General features: G+C 43.2%; 2 protein-coding genes across 2 annotated transcripts; one reads left to right on the top strand and one right to left on the bottom strand.

Moving 5' to 3' along the window:
• Positions 1-12,649: 12,649 nt before the first annotated feature.
• Positions 12,650-17,224, top strand: cdcp2 (CUB domain containing protein 2). The gene is made up of 6 exons (XM_053438198.1): positions 12,650-12,716; positions 12,929-13,276; positions 14,533-14,874; positions 15,810-16,163; positions 16,638-16,816; positions 16,919-17,224. Exons 1-6 carry the CDS (start codon positions 12,650-12,652, stop codon positions 17,222-17,224), a joined length of 1,596 nt encoding a protein of 531 aa, XP_053294173.1.
• A 56-nt stretch (positions 17,225-17,280) lies between these two features.
• Positions 17,281-19,755, bottom strand: tceanc2 (transcription elongation factor A (SII) N-terminal and central domain containing 2). Its single transcript, XM_053438201.1, has 4 exons — positions 19,405-19,755; positions 19,166-19,307; positions 18,211-18,404; positions 17,281-17,756 (listed from the first exon to the last, which is right to left on the bottom strand). The coding sequence occupies exons 1-4, from the start codon at positions 19,501-19,503 to the stop codon at positions 17,568-17,570; spliced, it is 624 nt and encodes a 207-aa protein (XP_053294176.1). The 5' UTR covers positions 19,504-19,755; the 3' UTR covers positions 17,281-17,567.
• Between the last annotated feature and the right edge of the window lie 65 nt (positions 19,756-19,820).

The following is a 19,820-nucleotide window of genomic DNA, read 5'->3' as shown; positions in this document are numbered from 1 at the left end:
AACAGTGAATTCCATTACCGGTAGTCCTGTTACTCTAGTCGGATGTGTAGTCTGTGGAGGAGCTCAGGTTGCAGTATAGTGGTGACTGAGAGGAGAGAGCTACGGGGGCAGGAGCTACATGCTAACGCAGCTTGAACCACAGACAGAGATGCATTGTTGCCCTCCGCCCCGATGCCTGACTGCCCAGGCGTGTCACCAATGCGTTTGGGTTCGATGATTGATAGTGAGGATTGATTTTTTCGCTGTGGCTGGCAGTCACCCACAGGACGACATAAGATACTGCCAATGTCCCGCCGTATACTTGCAGACTCTGTTAAGAGTTATGACCTACTCCCAGATTTAGCTCAACTAAGTCTCTTGTGTCGAGCGACAGTGAATATCGAGGGAAAATCCAAATAGCTGCTTGGTCAATCGGGTTAAAGGGTCATTTATTCTCAAGGTTAGATAGAGGGACGGACTCTGGGTTTAATACGTCTTCTAAAAGATGATAAAGATGAAACCAACACAACGGAGCAGTGCCACTTGAGAACATTGGGGGGCAGTGTAGACAAGTAGTTCAAGCGAGACAAACATAGTAAATAAGGAAGAAATTAAATTTGCCTTTTTCACAAGAGGTAAATTATCGAATCATCCACAGATTTTTGCTGATGTCAGAAACTCTGCCCTCTAGTGGAATAACAACCACTTGCACGTTTAGGATTAGTCGAATTATGTGCAAAGCTTTTTTTTTATGTAATAGCGACATCATTTTATTCGCCACCGTATAGATTGATTTGTGTTTGGCGAGAGGCAGATGCTACTTGTGGACCCTGGTTCTAAATATGCATCGAGGCAAAATTGTGGTTATTAACCCGATGAGTCTACGAGGCTAACAGTGTAACCTTCTTGGAATAAGTATTAACATTCTGAGAGGAGTGCAGCATAACAGAAAATCTAATTTACAACTTTATTAATTCAAAATGATTGTTATCCTTCATAGGGAATTCAGACAATACAGACAAATGAAGGCAGTGTTTATTTACGATTTGTCTTTGGATCTGTTAAGTCAGTTCACAACTGGATAATTACACCATTCTCATCCTCTCAACTCAACTGACTTGGAGCAAAAACCTCAGGGACTTCCTGTGAAAATCCTACAATAAAAAGGCAAATGCCATCAATAGACAAGGGCTGTGAAAAATAAATGAGGTTCATGACATCTTTATTTTCACGTTTTATTCCCCTGTTCACGTGGCGTCTGGTTCAAATGCTCCCTGTGTCACAAAGCACAATTTACCCACAAAGCACCAGCTGAGAAAACCCCCGGCAAACCACGGATATCTGCACAAACTGCCCCGGTGGGAAGTTGATGAAATGGTTATAGGACATATTGAAACATCATCCGCGCATAAGCTAAAACACATTTCCATATTTCATTCCTGAAGAGAGAGAGGAAAAAGCACATTTGAATGAGGAAGGGACACGTGGGGCGTGCGACGTAAAGCAGGGAATGGAATAATCTAAGCTCGGTGGCCACACAATCTTTGGAATATAATAAGGTGACTGGAGTAGGAGGTAGGCAGGGAGGGAGATTGGCAAGATTTTATCACATGAGAGGAAAGGCATATTAATCATAGTCCGGGGACAGCGGTGCAGGAAAGAACTCGGAAAAGGTTAATGTGTGGAAACGGGTGTAATAATGCACACCGTTGGAATACTAAAATGTTAAATATGCAGCGTGGCAATCATCGCACTTTGTTGCACGTCTTTGTGCATGAGGCGACACAACACACACACTGCTGGCAGGAAAATATGAAGGGTAAAAATGTCCACCAGCTGCCAAACAGCATGAATCCGACAATAAGAACCTGAATTGTTTGTGTGTGGGAAGCTCAGCTGGTTAAGGCTGTCAGTTTGAATCTGACTCAGTGCCTCCCTCATGTCATCCGGTTTCTCTCATTTCTCCGGCTTTCTCTGCTTAAACTAATAATCTCGAGCATCCTCTCGATGGTCATCAACAACCTACACTTCAGGCAAATAATCAAAACCGAGGCAGACGAAGGGGAAAAAGAAAAAGGAGAAGAAGAAGAAGCAGCGGTAACTATTTTCAGCCCCGTCTCTCTGACTCATTTATGACCATGAGACTGACGATAATGAGACAGTGTGGAGGGAACAAAAGCAGAGCTGGAGCAAAGTAGATCCAGACCGGAGTGACTCAGCTCGGCTTCTTCTGACAGTCCAGAAGGCTCCGGGCTTTACATCTCTGTTTCGAATGCAGAATCAAAGAGATTGTGTCCTCATCAGAGGGACACAGACACGGCCCGTCCCCCTCATTGTCTGGCGGCGTGGACGTCCTGGCGGCGGGACCCTAGTACTAGAAGAGCCATTGTTTTCCCACTAATGAATGCAGACAAGAATTCAAAAAAAGGGCCATATTGAGAAGTAGAGGGACATAGAGCAGCTTTTTCCAGATCTGCAGTGACGCTCACACAGACGCCACCAGAGAGCGGGACAGTGGGAGGACAGATCACAGAGAGCGGGTGTGTGTTTTTTAAAGTGTAGCTTCAAAGGTTTGGCTCAAGGGAGGCTGGGCTATGATGCACCTACCCACCCACTCATCTCTCGCTAACCTCACACACACGGAGACATCGTAAACACACACACAAACAGACATACAACATACTAATCTGTTGCTTAGTTATCTAGGTCGTCCAGCTTTGAGAAACGACTCCAGGAGCAGAACACACTTGCGACAAATGTCCTAAGACGTGGAGGGATCTCACCAATCACAGTTTCCTGACTGAAATGGCGTCTTGAGGATGGGGGGGGGGGGGGGGGGCGTCTATGAATGGTAGATGATTTTGTGCTTTAGGGGATAAGATTCATACTCACAAGCTATACAAGAACTTCCTCATATATAAACATTATCGACGTGCAGACGGCACAAAACGGTCTCTACACAAGCATATCGGCCCTATAAGGTCCTAGGTGGTTTGAAACACTAGGTGGCGTTATGAGCCACGTTCAACCCATAAATGTAGTTTTTATGAATTTGGTAGCAAATGTGATTTTACAACCAGCGTTAATGTATTTCATCAAAAGTCTCTTTAATCAGGAAAACCAGATCAATGCCTGATTTTAAAACGTGTCGTTACAATACAATACTTTGTATTTTAGCAGCACCTACTATGGCAACTGATCGAACAGACATTGGACATCTGATTGTTTTGTCAATGGGCTTCCAGGATACTGCTTTTCATTTTTTTGTTTCAGCTTTTTGCGTGAAATCAGAAGGTCAGTGGACCTCGACAATCACAGCTGCTAAAAACTACGACTCAAAAACCATCCAATCAGGCACGTTTGCACTTTTGGAATCAACGGACGAGATCAAAGGAAACCACTCAGCGCTTCTGAATCCTCTGAATCAGACGGAGCTCGTACAGTCTGTTCGTCACAGCCCACAGCCGCTCCGCATGAAAGGGCTGATTCTTTCAATTCATTCAAGAAACAACTTATTACCTAAACTGCCCTGTTTTCAAAAACAATCTCACTCAGGGAATGTGAAACGTTTGCAAAGCAACTCCCGGAAAAAGAAAAACCAATTCGAGACATTTGCTGAGCTCGACATCAATGCAAATCGGGGGGGGGGGGGGGGGGGGGGGGGGGGGCTCCCGACATCAGCATAGCGAATCCCCCCTTTCCTGTGGTGAGGAGGTGTTGTAATAAGCGTGTAGCTGGCTCAGAACAACAATCCGGGCCTTCCAACGCGATATTGTGCGACATCAATCAGGACTGTGGGTACTAATGGAGCTTCAGTGGCCATCAGAGGAGGGCGGCCGACTGATAGATGAGGGAACGCGGGCATAGAAAAAAAACTGTGTACACACATAAACACCCAAACACGCTCCTGTCAGTCCGCGTGCAAGTCGTGACATTGGGAGTAATGATAATGTCTCATGAGAGGCATCGACAAGCCAACCTACAACACTGAGATCCACGGAATGAACGACACAGGAGCAATAAAACGGGAGAAAGAGCAAATAATAACTTCTATTTACAGTTTTATTCTGAGGAAGATATTACTGGCGATGTCCGGGGGGGGCGGGAGACAATTTAATTAGAGCCCTATTAATCACAGTAGTTTCCCATTATGCGTCCCGGGAGCGTAAGTAGCCAATAGCTGCTAACCCTGCGTCTCCGTGGCTGCTGTTGTCCTCCAAACTGGTAACGTACTGCGGGGCATAATTTCCAAATGAGTCCCGGGAAGGATTTTCATTGGCTCCCAGTGAGGGGTTGATTATCTCCGACTGTTTATTCATGCAGGGGCGGATTAATTCCTCAAGAGGACTTTGAATTGGTATCTCAAACAAACACACACATTTTGTTTTGCCATCGACGCGGGCGAGTATCTGAGGGGGTTACACTTCTTCACTCGCCTGCACAAAGCAGCGGCTGACACCACAGAGAGAAGTGTCACAGAATAATTGGGCCGCTCTGTGTTTTTTTACCATCTTGTTTTGTCAGATCTAATGCGACATTGTGTAAAGTGTTCAGAGGGAACAGCGGCAGAGTGGCCCCGGTCAGGCTCTTCGCTGGTCAAACTGGTTTTGCAATGAAAATAGTCTGTATTTTTTTAAAGAAGGACGATATGACAGCTCCTAAAACGTGAAGCCAAATCACCCTGATCGCCCCCTGGTGGCTGGATGCAGTGTTAGCAGATAGGACATGACCCGTAACAGGGACATTTTGGCTTAATTTTTTTTAAGTGGAAGTTGAAACATGTCTTCCATCTTTACATAGAGTGCAGGATACTGGATTTCAATATTTCCTGCTGAGGATCTGTATTCAGGGTGAAGCCGTTTTCTGATTTGCTGTATTTGTCACTTTCTTTGGTAATTGTAGATATCGGGTGCTGAAGCGAACTCGGTTAGACTAAGGGAAATACAGTTAGGGAATAATTGTGGTCATGGCTAAAGCAAACTGTTATTGAGTGTCAGCAGGGACCCGACCACATCGACCTTCTCCCTCAATGGACTTGGTGGCTCGGTAACAACCCAACATTTCCTGCCTTGCTCCCGGAGGACAAGAGTCATAAATCCCACAGCCGCTGGACGACTTCCCTCTCCTACTTAATGTCGGTTTTGTACATTTGCTGCAACGACCGACGCTGATCTTTTTCAGGAGGACATTCTGGATATGTGAACATGTTAAAACTGAACGACTGCAGCACTTTTCAACTCCGAACATTTTGATAGAGACGCAGAATGTCAAGTGATCATTTTCAAGTCTCTAACCTCGCATCTGCCGTCAAGTAGCGGAGCTGTTGGTGTCACTGATGCCTGTCCCCAAACACTTCATCATCACGGCCTTTTAATTACTTTTTGTGAATATTCATGCAAGATCACAGCAGGAGCAATCTTCTGATAGCACTGATCCATGATGAGTCAGATGTTTAGCACCCACTAAAACGGCTTAATCAAGTGCTCCTGCTAAGGGTCATGATTGTACTCTGTGTATGTGCCGGGGAGCTCTTCTCTCCGCTCTTTGAGTTTCTGTTATCTGGAGCATTTACACTGCAGCATTGCTACGTGAATGATTAATTAAAAAATCGTTGACACCTTCTTTTTTTTTTCATCCAATACGACTCAGCCGTCTGGACGGTTCGGTCGGGATTGATTTGAGGTTCTCGTTTCGATGTCGTACTTTTATGTGCTCGTGCCGCGGAAAGCTGCGATATATCTTTCATTATCATTGCTATTATTACAGAGAAACACTTCAATTGTCACTAATGAAAAGTGCATCTCAAACTGTGCCATTCGAAGTCATCCGCACAATTAGCAAAGCTGAAACGATGAATAATGAAAGTGCCTCAGCGCACATTAGACACTTCTCTGGTGTCTGTAATACAGGGCCTGTCAATCAATGTGAGGGGATCGGGGTTTAAAACGTGGCTTTTGTTTTTAATAGACAGGTTGCAATTTTGTTTATAGCACTGTGCTGATGAGAAACAAGGAATATTTACACAGATTTCACACAGCCTGGGTTCGGGGTGGAAATCATCGTTCTCCACATGATGATAGCAAACCTCTCCCGTGAAGAGAAGCATCAATACCGAGCCAGAAGGAAATAAATCCACTGCTTGAACCTTTTGCTTTTGAGTTTAAGTGCACTATTTCCCTAATTATTTAATCGGTATTGAGTGTGTGGAGAAAATGCTGCTGCCCGTTTGTGTAACAAGAGCCATGTGGAACTTCCCGTGAATTAATATTTCAAGGGGGAATTATTACATGGGCTGTTTGCAAGAAAAACAGCCCCTGTCACATATATGCAATATTCAAGAGACCCGATTCTTTCCAAACCCACCATTCCATCTCATTCTGTTAATGAGACGAGTGCATTGACAGTAGAATGACAAACGTAAGGCACAGCGTCAGCCAATCAAATACCTGCAAGACAAGTTCCACACACTTTACAATGTGAGATGGGCAATCTCTCGTTTCCATTGCAATCTGTGAGACAGCAGGCGATTCATTCGTCACAGAGTCTCGGTACAGGCTGCTGACCAGCTTCCAATCTCATTTCAAACTTCCTGCATCACACGTCCCACAGCTTCCAGCAGCAACACACGTCCCACAGCTTCCAGCAGCAACCCACTGTTCAGGGACGCAGGGAGTCGGTCAGAGCTGGAGGTGCTGAGAGAGTGAATAGTGACGTCATGGTAAATCCAGCGCAGCAGCACAACATTAATAATTCTGGATTCATTTGAATGGAGTAAAAGAATTTATACCAGTTTCAGAACATTTTAAACTACAGCAGGTATCAGGGCCATAAGTGAACTGTTCTATTCATCTATTTATTATAACTTTAAAAGAAGAAGTTTTACTTTGAGCTCAACACAACTGAACAGCTAATTATTTAATAAAGTTGAGGATTTGAAACATGTCTAACTTATTATCACTACCATTAATGTCCCTGATCCTTTCATATCATGCTTATTGTTATTAAAGTTATGTTCTACATCGTGTCAGATTGCACAGAGTTTGCACTGAATGTTCTCAAAATAAACCATTATAAAAAGGTACCAATCGGCGGGTATTAGAACATTTGGCATGCTTCTTTTCAAATGTTACTCTAGAATATTAAATCAAATGACAATGTAAATTTGTATTGATTTGTGGAGTAAACTATTTTTGACCTTGCAGTTCCATTTCTCGCCTGTAGGAGGTGCTAAAGCCTACTACCATTGGCCCTGATGCCGTTTTAACAATACTTCACACATCACAAACGTTCATGGACGAGAAAACCGTTTCCTCTATGACAAGTAATGTGTAATTGTGTAATTTACAGCAACAACAAACCAGTCATCCTGTGTAACAAGAGCTATGTTGAGCTTCACATTACATTGTGCATGTTGCAGGGAAATCATCAAGTGGAAGCTGTTGTGCACAACAACAATCATGTGTGCATCCCTACAGCAACACAATCCCGTCATATATCAGAGACCCAGGTGCACAATGCGGCAATAGGAAACCCACACAAAAAAAACATGGCAACTTATGAAGACAAATGGGGCCCAAACTATCCAACTTATTCTTCACTTTCTTACAAAGCATAAAAGCTCATAATACACGTGTCTGACCGAAGATGAATGTGCTCAGCCGGTACGGCAAAGTAGCTACTTCATAATTAAACAGACAAATCTCTGCAACACAAGAGAAACAACAGAAAATCGGGCTCCAAACACTTTGCACAAGCAGCAAACACTTACCTTTTCTTGGCATCTGTTTGCGAAGAGTCAACACAAATCATCTCCCAGTCCCACGTCTCAGACTGGAGAAGGTCTGCTTGAGATTCATCTCCGCCAACACAAATCTTCTTCCTCCACAAAGTGCTCCTGAAGCAGCGTTATTGGACTGTTAGCACGGCGGCTAATGAAGTGAACTAAAGGAAGAAAAACAAACAAAATACTGATTTGATGATCCCCCGGGGAGGAATAAAAAAAAACAATCATTATCATAAGTTACATTTTTATCGATAGCAATATGAAAAATGTCCAAAAGAGATATCATCCTTGTGCATTGTTCAAGCACATAATGGATCTATCTCAGATTTGTTAAATGTTTTGCTGTTTTGTCTAGTGATATTCTGCTGATAAAAAAGAGATTAAAACCACAAAGTGACATTATTATCAATATCCATATCAACATGTTTAACCTGTCATAATGTTCCGGTCATCTCCCCCCCACCCCTGTGGTCCCAAAGCAAAGCAACAGGATCAAAACAGACCACACAACACAAAGTTGTTCCCTTCTCAGTCTGAAATATTCAGAGATATAAGCATCTGTAACAAGTGATCCAAGGTAGTTATGTTTTCTGCATAGACTCACAAAACTCAACAAATGATATCTGATAAATACGACCAAATAAATGTAATAATGCTAATATTTGTTGCACACCTTCTCCAGGGTTAAAGAATATTCTGGTTTTGTGTGGATGCAAATATAGATTTTTAATCGAAGGTTAAACAATTTAAAACAGTATTAAATTCTCAATCAAGGACTTTGAAGGTCTCTATTTCTGGGTCAAACCTCCAGCTGTTCCACTCATTGCTCCCCCTAGTGGCCTGGAGACTTCCCGTTGTGTTGACATGCTGCATTCCACCCATCTGATTAATTTTTTAAGGACTGTGGGTTTGAATCTATTCTTTGCATTAATTTGTATTTGTCTTTCACCTATTTCTAATGACTCATTGCTGCAGTTTTTAATTCACAGCAACATTTTCATTGTTGTGTTTTTATTGGGTTTTGGCAGCTGGATTCATGTTTCTGAAAATGCAGCACAGTAGAAATGTGTTGGCGAGTTTCAGTGTTTGGCCTTGTCAGCCACCGTAAATCCAACATAGCAAAAAGGTGCAGAGCAACAGATGGAATGTTACCTTCTATATGTTGGCTCAGATTTTCACTCTGATGAAATCAATGATTAGTAACTGTAATTCCATCAAGTATTTTCTATCAGTAATGCTAACAGAGTATATATTGCTTCATTTTGAATCAGCCTATGTAACATGATACTAGTTCTTCTTGTTTTACCGAGCCCCAGAAAAAAAAGCTTTGAAAAATAGTAACATTAAATGAGCTTTTAAATCAAAAGAACACTAAGTAAATGTAAATACATATTACAAAGGCCTTTTTTGTTTGACAAGGCAGAAAAAAACACAGTTTTAGCCGTAATGAACAATATTAGTGGAGGCTGTACAGCTGAAGTGCTGCAGCTGCACAGCTTTTGAAGCCTCTGAGCACAGACACTTCTCATTCTTTGTGCTTTAAATTGCTTCTGTCGTCATTTTCATGTCATGCTTTTGGTTCAATTTCACTCTGTTTGTAATTAAATTTGAATAAATCTCAAAAACAACCAGCAACATAGCTATGGAGGGAAGGTAGCAGGTGTGAGAGTCAGAGAAGTCGATCTGTTCTTTTTCCTGTTTCTTAAACCTGAATAACGGATTTCATTGCCCCCATAACTATAAAGAGAGGCTTAGCTCATTATGGTCCATAATCCAATCTGTGAGCTCCCTGAATTGGCAGTGCAATGATATATCAATATCGTCCTTGGTACAGAGCGGGTGGAAATGCAACAAAGCAGCAAAGAGGAAATGTTAACAAAATCACTGCGAGGGAGGAAGAAAAAAAAGCTTTTCTGGCTGGAAGTGAGCACCAGCTGGGAATACAAGGTTGTAGCAATGTTTCCTCAGTACTCATTCAGTTTGGCTGGTCCAGCACTGCATAAACATTTCCACCACTACCGTGACAATTTGATTAATGCTAAATACTCCGAGCAAAGCTCTTTGTTAGAAAATTAGCTTTTGGTGCAACCTGCAGAAACTGGATTTCGACTGTCGCTGTGCAAACAATACGCATGAAACAATATGTTGTTGTGCACATCTAACTAAAAAGCAGCATTTCTGCAATGACACAACAATGCATTTAAAATATTAAAAGAAAAATCACGCCAACACCATATAGAATTTGATAGGCACAGGGATGTTCTGTTGAGCTGTGTAGGAAACATTAACCATATATTCACTATGACACAGTGTATGTGCTTATTTATCTCATTTCCTCCCGACTGCTGGGGCTTCGCAGAACGTTCATCAGAGTGAGCACTTACCGACCCACAGCAGAATCTAACCTAATGACATGTGATGTGAACATTGTTGCAGCAGATTGCCTTTTATTTAAAGATATTACACAAAAATATCAACACTGACATATATTTGCCTTCGAGCTATTTTGATCAAAAGATAATATGCAGGCACTGTTCTCGCCTGCCAACCAGTTAAATCCCACTTAGTTCTGATGAATTATTACAGATTTAACACTCATATTATGTGTTTTTGGACCAAAATCGTGAACCTCCATTCCAGGAAATATTGCAGGTCAAAAAGCAGCTCTTTGTTTGACAGATTTTTCCTTAATTCTCGTGCAATTGCTCAACAATTTCAACCTTGTTTAGTTTTTTGAGTATTTACCCGCTAATAGGTCATTTAATTGTTCTAAACAAACGCTATCTCTCTGAAACACATTTCGGAGCTGCCCAGTATCCACATCCTTGAACAATGACAAGCTTTCAGAGAGGACAGAATTAAAATTCAAAGGCAGGGCGGTTCATTTTAGTTCCAGGAACCACTGTGTGAAAAACACTTGACTGATTTTAATCACATTCTTATTTTTCTTTCTTTTTTCTTTCTTTTTTCAGCTAAGAGCACAGCATGACTTTTTAAACCCTGGTGGGGATTTTTCACAGGGTTTTCGCAGTGCAACAGCGCCATCTAGTAGGTTTCTTTAGGTACTAGCTTGTGTTCACTGAAGCCATTAGGTATTCACTCTAAAAGCCCTGCCTTCACAGAACTGCTGCAATAGCAAACGTTTATTTGCAGAATAGGCTTTTACTAAGAGCACTTTATCTCCCTGTCTTTAATACACTTCACTCATACGGGATTACTGCTGTCTACATGTGTCGGCTCTGTTCCGTTGTGAGACTGAAGGGGTGAACCACAGGATGTGATCGGCATTTGGCAAAAAATAAAAAAATCCTGTCTGCAAATACTTATTCCTCTGGGCGGGAGAAACCGGAGAGTAAACAAAGTTTGCATTAAGAGATATTGTGTTTGGTAGAGACGACCTTCCTTAGGATTCATAACGCAGTCAATCTACTGTCAATAATTAGTCTGTAAGGAGACATTATTTATTTTTCAAGCCAGTTTTGTTTCATTGAGCTCCAATGTTTTCTAAGATCTACGTTTATTAGACAGCTGCAGGATTCGTGTGCAAAACATATTCTTGCTTTCACAGTTAATACATCATACAGCATTAGAACTCTGATGGGTTCTAAGCCCATGTGATCATGTTGATGATGATCAAACTGCAGCTTTGAATCTCTTGAAATTACTGATATTCAGGTACAATAAACCGCTGAGGCTTTAATTATAGTAATATGAAAATGCAAGGTGGTTGCTTTTAATGGACTATTGTTCCCTTGTGGTGTTGATATAAATTGCATTAAATGGAATTTGAGGACATTATCTCCATCCATCCATTCCCTTATTTACACCCCTTAACCTTGAAGGGTCACAGGGGGGGGAACTGGAGCCGAGCCCTGCAGCACTAATCGCTGACATGCTCGGTGAAGACGGTCTTGAAGGAACACGGGCCAGATGGAGAGTTGTCGTACACCACAACTCCGGCCACAGTCATGGCAGGTTTCTCCCCAGTGGTCACTGGTCAGAGCCTGAAGGTGAAACAACCGTTCACATTCCCAGTTAATTAGAGCCTCCGATCAACGTAACACCAGTCTGTGTTTCTTTGGACTATGGAGTTGAAGGTGGTGCACAGTGGCATTGAAGCACCACCTGTTCCACCATGCTGCCCACACTGACTTCTGCAAATAATGATATATGACAACAACATTTTCAAGGTCCACTTACTGCCTATGCTTTAGAAATTTAATAGTTAAAATCCAGCTTTTTTTGTACTTGTAAGATGTATTGACTGTGCCATATTCCTGGTATAGCAGCTGAGCGATGAAGCATTTCATGTTATAATGAAGGGAGATAGTTCTGATTTCATTGTTCTCAGTCTGGACAGATCGAGCCGGGCCTGTTTATTTCCTCATCGATGCAGTAAGATATTGATGTGTCGTGCTTTGCACAATCCACAGCATTAAAGGCTGAGGGGTCTTCTCTCCATCACGTTGCTCTAATGAAGCCATTTGTACTGGCAACAAATATGGCCGTCCTCTTGCTCGTATCATTTATCAAGTCCACTCACAGCTGGTGTTCAGGGTGTGTGTTAGTGTTGTGTCTGTGCGTTGTGTGAGGCCACGCATCATTAAAAATGCATAAGCATCTCTCTGACCGGTGTCCTGACAAGCCACTCATGCTCATTGGATATCAGTCATTAAAATTTAGCGGAGAGGGGCAGAGCGCGGCCCGGGCGGGTGTCAGGTTCCTCGTTCGGGCTTTGAATGAATTTTTCAAAGTGCCGTTACCTCTGCAGGCACCGCCACTGATGTCTCAGGGCTGCCTGTTCCGCTCTGACACTGCTGTGCTCTGTCGTTGTGCGGTAGCGTGGCTGAGGCGTGACACAAAAGCAGAATCAACAATAACAACAACATGAGTCACAGGGTGGCTTTGCTCGTTCATTTGCTGCTGGTCGCGGAGCGGGCGGATTCTATAAAAGGTGAGTTTCTTATTTGTTATCTTGATGGAGCAAAGCTGAAACTTGAAGGGAGTGATTTATCCTGCAGGCAGAGTTGGACCTCAGTTGATCAGATTTCAGCTTGTATCACACGTACAGAGGTTCTATAGGTTGCAGGAAAACTGAAACTGATAAGTGCAATAACCCTGGTTTAATATCTTTACTCTGTGCTGAAACCCTTTTTTCATTATAAGGTGTCAAATGTGGAGGAGTCCTGGCGGCTCCATACGGCAACATCTCCAGCCCAAACTTCCCAGGCCCGTACCCCTTCAACACTGACTGCTCCTGGCTGATAGTGGTGGCCGAGGGCTCCTCCGTCCTCCTCACCTTTCATCACTTCGATCTGGAGTACCACGCCAACTGCGCTTACGACTACATCAGAATCTACAATGGCATATCCGAGGACCAGGGGAACCTTCTGGGGACATTTTGTGGGGACATCTCCCCACCTCAGTTCACCTCTTCGTGGAATGTCATGTCCATCATCTTCCATTCGGACCGGCACGTGTCCCACAGCGGCTTCAGAGTCGGCTACAGAAAGGGTAACTTGTCAGAAGGTTTGATGCAATATGACATCAAGTGAACTGACGGAATCTTGATCCGACTTTTTCTGGCCTAGAAGGAATAGCATACTTCAAGGCTCGACCTTAAACCTCAATAGAGGTCTCAACAAAACATTATACAGAAACATGAGAAAGAATCGAGGGCCACATTTTAAGCTCTTTTTTAATATAAAGTCACACAATATCATCATGCTCCTAATGAAAAGAATAGCATGATGATGGTTAGCTGCATGGTTTATCATTTTCATCTTGGTTTATTGTATTAGCATCTAAAATAGCATTAGCTGAAGGAATTTGGTCATAGGCAAAAACATTAATTATGACCTAATGACAGCACTCGTTAAAGGTCGGAGGATATAAGTTACTACAGCCGATCACTCAAGTCCAGGCCCAGAGCAGGTAAAACCAGAAGATTGAATCAACAGCACCAGGACGTGCTGAACAAAATTGTGCAAGTCAGGGAAGCCAATCAATAATACAATGAAATAATAATAAAGCCGGGTGACGTGGGGCAAGGAGTCCAGAGTTGCGTCCAGGTGAAGGTTGTTTGCAGAGGGGGAGCAGGGGCTGTGTGGCTGTGGAGCCGGCTGAGTGCAGGGGATTACTGAGGGTCAGACAGAGAACAGAGGTCAGGCCTCAGGCAGACCGGCATACAAACATCAGGCTGGGAACAAGCTGAGTCGCCCCAAAGTATGAATACCACTAAGGTAAATCCACGCCCTGGCAGAGAAGAGGTGAACAAACCCGTCCTTGTAAACAAAAGCAGGTGAGCCAGATGATAGGATGAAGAGTTGGTGGGGGGGGGGAACCGGAGACCACGCCCAACCAGCAGGATACTGCCAACGAGGACAAACAGAGCAGGGACAGGGCAAACATGCACAACCCCAAAACCAGGAAGTATCCACAGAGGATAGGTGTCCAAATTACCATCAAATCATTAGAACATCCTCCAGGGACCATGAATACATATGAACTAAATGTCATGGTCGTTAGAATAGACACTCGGAACCACAGCTAACAATCTCATGGTGGCATTATGGTTCATCCCCTGGGGACAAACTCTGTTGCTAAACCATATAAATAGATACAGAAAACTAAGTCACCAGTGTTCTACCAATGTTACATGTAAATACTTATTGTCGTCCGTCCCGCCTCATAAACCAAATTCTTTCACTTTACCAGTAGTGTCCTCCTTGGAGTCTCCTGTATGTGAGTTTGTCTTCTATTGTCTCCAGACATGTGTGGTGGAGTCCTCACTGGCCTATCCGGTGTAATCTCCAGTCCAGGCTACCCTGAGGAGTACAGCAACAACGCCGACTGCTCTTGGACCATCCACGTGTCCAACACCAGTGTGGTCACCTTCGTCTTCCTGGACTTTCAGCTGGAAAACAACGAGGGATGCAATTTTGACTTTGTCGCCCTGTTTGACGGCCCGACGGTCACCCATCGGCTCCTGGGCAAATTCTGCGGTGCAGATAAACCTCCCAACATAGTCACCACCTCCAACCAGCTTCTAGTGGTCTTCAAGTCTGACTTCAACATAGGGGGGCGAGGGTTCAAGGCGTACTATTACTCAGGTACCACGGTAATCAACTCTTCACACCAATGTACCGCCTTTTTTTTTATGTAACTGCAAGAGACGGCAATTAAAAGAGGACTTTGGTCAGTTCCAAACAATGTGAGGAACTTTGCCAGACTTGGAAGTTTAAACAAAGCAACATGTATTGACGAAGGTCTGATTCATTCAGCCGCTCAGAGGAGAACATTAAGAATGAAAGCCATAGAACAAGCTATAGATCTGTAGAACAGCAAAGACTTTTCTGGGGGAATTTAATTTGACTAAAGCACAAGGGAACTTAAACACTTCTGTTGCCAGAGTCTGCACAGTGGTGATCGTATCCAGCTTCCACTGATAGACACATAATAAACTTACAGGGGGAATTAAGCACGTGGATATACATCAATATGATAAGAACTACCTAAACTGACAGAAACCATCTGTGAGAACCATGTGTTTCATGTTTATTTTGACTTTTTAGCTTTGCCCATATTCCCTCTGTTAACATGGAGGAGACAGGGTTTGTGACCAGTGCTGCAGGCAGCCACCAGGAGGCGATTCAGATGCTTAGGCTTCACTTTTGGGGAGCAGTCATATCGGTTTCCATTCTGTGGTGTGGTCCTGAGGCATCTGACTAAAATCTCAAATGTATTTATGTTTAGTCTAATCTGAAACATTCAAGAGTGTTACTTGTTAACAAGGGACATTCAGCCACTTCCCTAGATCTCGGCCGAGCACAGTGACCAGGATGAGCTGTTTCCTTTATGTCCAGTCTCTCTGCTGAGATAAACTAATAGGATGTAGGCTGTCGCTTCACATTTGTTACACCTGAAAGTTGTATCGATCTTCTCATCTACCTCTTGGCAAGAAGGGAACTGAACTGAGCACTGTGCAGCAGACTATTACAAATTGAAAGAGTTGGCTAACTTGTCTGATCTACTGTACCTTTCCCAGGCGAATGCCAGCAATTCCTTTCAGCTGTAAGCGGCAACTTCAGCAGCCCCCACTTCCCCAACATCTACCCGAACAACATCAACTGCCACTGGAGCGTCACTCTGGCGGCTGGATATCGCATCAAGCTCTTCTTCCCCGTGATGGACCTGGAGGATCGCAACTGTCTGTCGGACGAGTGCGACTATGACTCTGTGGCTGTTTACGACGGGGACAGTCAGACCGACGCCCTGCTGGGACGCTGGTGTGGCCGAGAGCATCCTCCCTCTCTCATCTCCAAGAGTAACAAGATGCTGGTGGTGCTGAGCACAGACAGGAATGAAGCTCACAGAGGGTTCACGGCTTCTTATCTTGGAGGTATTACTGGAGCAAAGGGATAGCTCACCCAGAAATTAAAATGCATTCGTTATCTAATCACCACTATGCCGATAGAGGGGTGTGAGTCCTCCAGGGGTAAACAGCAATGCAGCCAAATCCAATACAATTGAAGTAAATGGTGACCGACTCTGCTGCTCCTGAGGTGTCATCCAAGTGTCCCGAAACCCCCACATTTAAATTTGACTCATATTTTTAGCCTAAATATCGGCTATTATCCATGTTCACACACAAACACTTCACCCACTCCTCCATCGGCATTGTCTTGAGTGTATGGGGAGTAAAGTTGAATTTTTGGGTGAACTATCCCTTTAAGCACAATATCAAATTGTCAGCGTTTGCGATTTACATCATTATCCCTACTAATGTCTGAAGTTCTAAATGATCATCTCTACAAAATACACTTTCCCATGCTGATCTTAAAAAAAGTAAACTGTCTTTTTTTTCTGCAATCAGTGGTCCCGGTAAACGTTAGCTGCACAAGATCAGAATTCACCATTTTGATACCCCAGCAGTCCTTACCTCAGCTGGACCGTGAGAGAATCTACCTGGGAAACCCGACCTGTGCCGCCCAGTTAACGGCCACCTCCTATAAGATACTCGCTCAGTTTGTCAACTGTGGTACGGCCGGCCAGGTGACGAGCCACAATCTCATCATCATAAGCAATGATTCACCCTGTAGCAGGTTAAGACAATGACAGTGTTGTGTTTACACTCTAACTCCTGATCCCGTGCAGAAACACCAGAACATCACCGTGCTGGTGAACAAGCTCTACATCGACTTCTCTGACGGGAAGCAGCAGAACCTGCAGGAGTACAAGGTGCAGTGCGACGCCCTGAGGAAGATAGCATCAGTGTCCCTCATCACGGCAGAGGAGCGACGTCTGGAGGAGCAGGCCCTGCAAACTGACCACAGCGGCAGCGACCACCCAGGGCATCAGACCACCGAGCCTCACGATTTGAGCGATATCGTCTTCATCAGCATCTGCGTTCTGGCTGTTATCCTCATGGTGATAGCTATTGTTTGGCTGGTGTTGCTGTAGTATTATATATAATGTACATATAGTCTTATTCAGCTCAAGAAAGGACTCCAATGATGAAGCTGTTATATTTAAAATCATATTTTATATAAAAAAGGGTCGAAAACAGTATAAAAACAAAGCATCTATCGTACATGATCACGATAGATTCAACATTATCATCATCACCAACAATAAAATGTATTTTCTTGATAATGACTCATGCAAAGTTCAACAACAGTTCAGGAGTATGTGCCACACAATGTACAAATATTTTGTATTTCCTTTGCAGAAAATAAAGAAAAATTAAATAAAAAACCAGAAGTCTCTGATATGCAGTCAGCGGCAAAGCCTTGTTCTTCTTCAGCTATTTCTTGTATTTGGAAACCACCTGGTTAACTGATAATGTGTTGTCCTTCACTTGAGCTCGGGTCTCAGGGTTGTGCTTGAAGGCAAACACCAGCGCTCGAACAGTCCGTCTGTATGAACCGCTGACCAACCGGGAGCTCCGGTGAAACACCTCTCTCTCCATGACGTCTATAAGACCCGAATCCTCCTGAGAGCCAGAGATATGAGAAGAGAACACAAACATTACTTTAACAGTTACCTTTACCTTCATATGCATGTTTCTGAATCTGCCATTGATCAAATAGCTACAAAGCAAATGTGTTTTTAGAAATCAAATAAGTGATATGAAAAAAGGGGATGATTTGAGTTGCAATAGGAGAAAAGCCTAGATTCAACTTTAACTCTACTGAGTCTTAAACAGTGATAAATACAGAAGTACTGGATCTTATTTTATAGAGTTTAAGAAGTTTTCTTATACGAAAGGAAAAGTTGCAATTTGCATGCGTTTGTTGTGATATTACCTCTGACGGCCAACAAAAAGAAAGAAAACTAAATGTGACTCGAGCTAGGTTTTGTAGTCTGTACATGATGTAGATTACAGATGAGCAGTGGAATAGAAAGGAGTTGAACACGAATGCTTGTCCTGAGCTGCTCTTCCTCACCTTGACCTCCAGGGCCTCAGACATTAGTCTTCTGGCGTTGCTCCGGAGTCCTTCGGAATGCTTGTCGGAGCGCACCTCAATAGACGGCTTATTGGAATTCTCCTGGACGAACGTCCTCCAGTCGGTGTAGACCTTTGCTGCCATTGAACTCACCTCAGGGTCCAGATGCTTTCGCATTTTGTTCACAGTGTGACCTTAGAGGAGACAGATTTTCATTTGGTGCTAATATAAAAGGTCTGGCATGTATGAGGCAAACATTTAAAAAAGCTGAGCCGTAACAGAGCAGTGGAATTAACTGACTGTTAATTACATGGGTTTAAATTGACTCAGAAAACAGGAAATACAAAATATATAACAGAGCCCGGACGACATATCTTTAATCTGATATGAGCATTTCACAGATAAATTTATATCAGTGTTTATGTTTGCTAATATGCAAATATTTTAAGCCGTTTTCAGCCGTGCACTGTGGAGAAGGTCCACACACAATTAGGTCGAGACTCTTTTTGGCTGTTACCCAACACTTGGACGTGTTGGTTCTCACATGCATCCCCTTCCGAGAACTTCAGGAGATTATCTGGAGTTCAGTGCTCTACTGAGAGCAGCGTCCTCTTATAGAATAAACAGTGCAGCACAGATGTGTATTTGTGTTTATGTTTTACATGTTAAATTATTTAACAAATCCAAGATCTATATTTATCCATTTGTTTGTATGTTTCTTTATGTTTTATAGATAAGCAGATATTTGGCCAATATGTTGGTATTGGAAAGTGTACCAACCTTAGAACACTGGTTTTACTTTTTGTGATTCATTATGTGTGTCTAACATTCCTGGTTAGACACACATGTGCATTGTCTTAGAGCATTGTAAGAAAGTGTATGTTGTAAAGGGTGATATATGAATGTAATATATAATCAACCAAACCCAGGGACATGTGGATCTCTTCATTCTCACCTATTTTCGTGGACCGGAGCACCTGAGTGGACGGGATCTTCTTGCCCAGCTCGGTCAGGGCCGTCAGCAGGTTGTCTTTGCTCTGCTCAGGAAGCTCCAACATGGCTTTGTATCTCATGATGTCCTCAATCACAACAACCCTCTGTGGGACACACAGTCAGTTAACACGATAAAATAAACCAGTCTCCTTTAGTTTAAACCAGTCTCCTGTCACTGGTTCAACTGATTATTTCACTCACCCTCAGAGACTCGATGGTGGTTTGTTTGTAAACCTTCTCGTTGCTTTTGGATTTAGCAGCTGGTCCTCCTCTGGGAAGCTTCACCACGAACTTGTCCATCTTGAGAGACAGCAAAGACTGGCTCAGTGCTTAGTTCAAGCTAGAAGATGCTAACCCAGCTGTTAGCGGCACCGAGCTAACGCTGTCATTGAAAATTAAAGGTTTCAGACGCTTGGATCATGTTCGCTCTTCTAGCTGAGAGGGTGAACAATATTCTGTTTGGCTAACAGCTAACACCTGAACGCTATCAGCTAACAGCGGCTCAGATGCTATAGTAAACACAGGAGGCTAATGTTGCATTCAAGTGCTGTCGGGAAAACAGTAAGATAGATGTTCAGCTTTTTATGTTTACATCAGATGCAACGACAAGGTTGTGC

This window comes from Pleuronectes platessa, chromosome 13 (assembly GCF_947347685.1).
Source record: "Pleuronectes platessa chromosome 13, fPlePla1.1, whole genome shotgun sequence".
Lineage (NCBI taxonomy): Eukaryota > Metazoa > Chordata > Actinopteri > Pleuronectiformes > Pleuronectidae > Pleuronectes > Pleuronectes platessa.
This window is presented reverse-complemented; position numbering and strand designations above follow the sequence as displayed.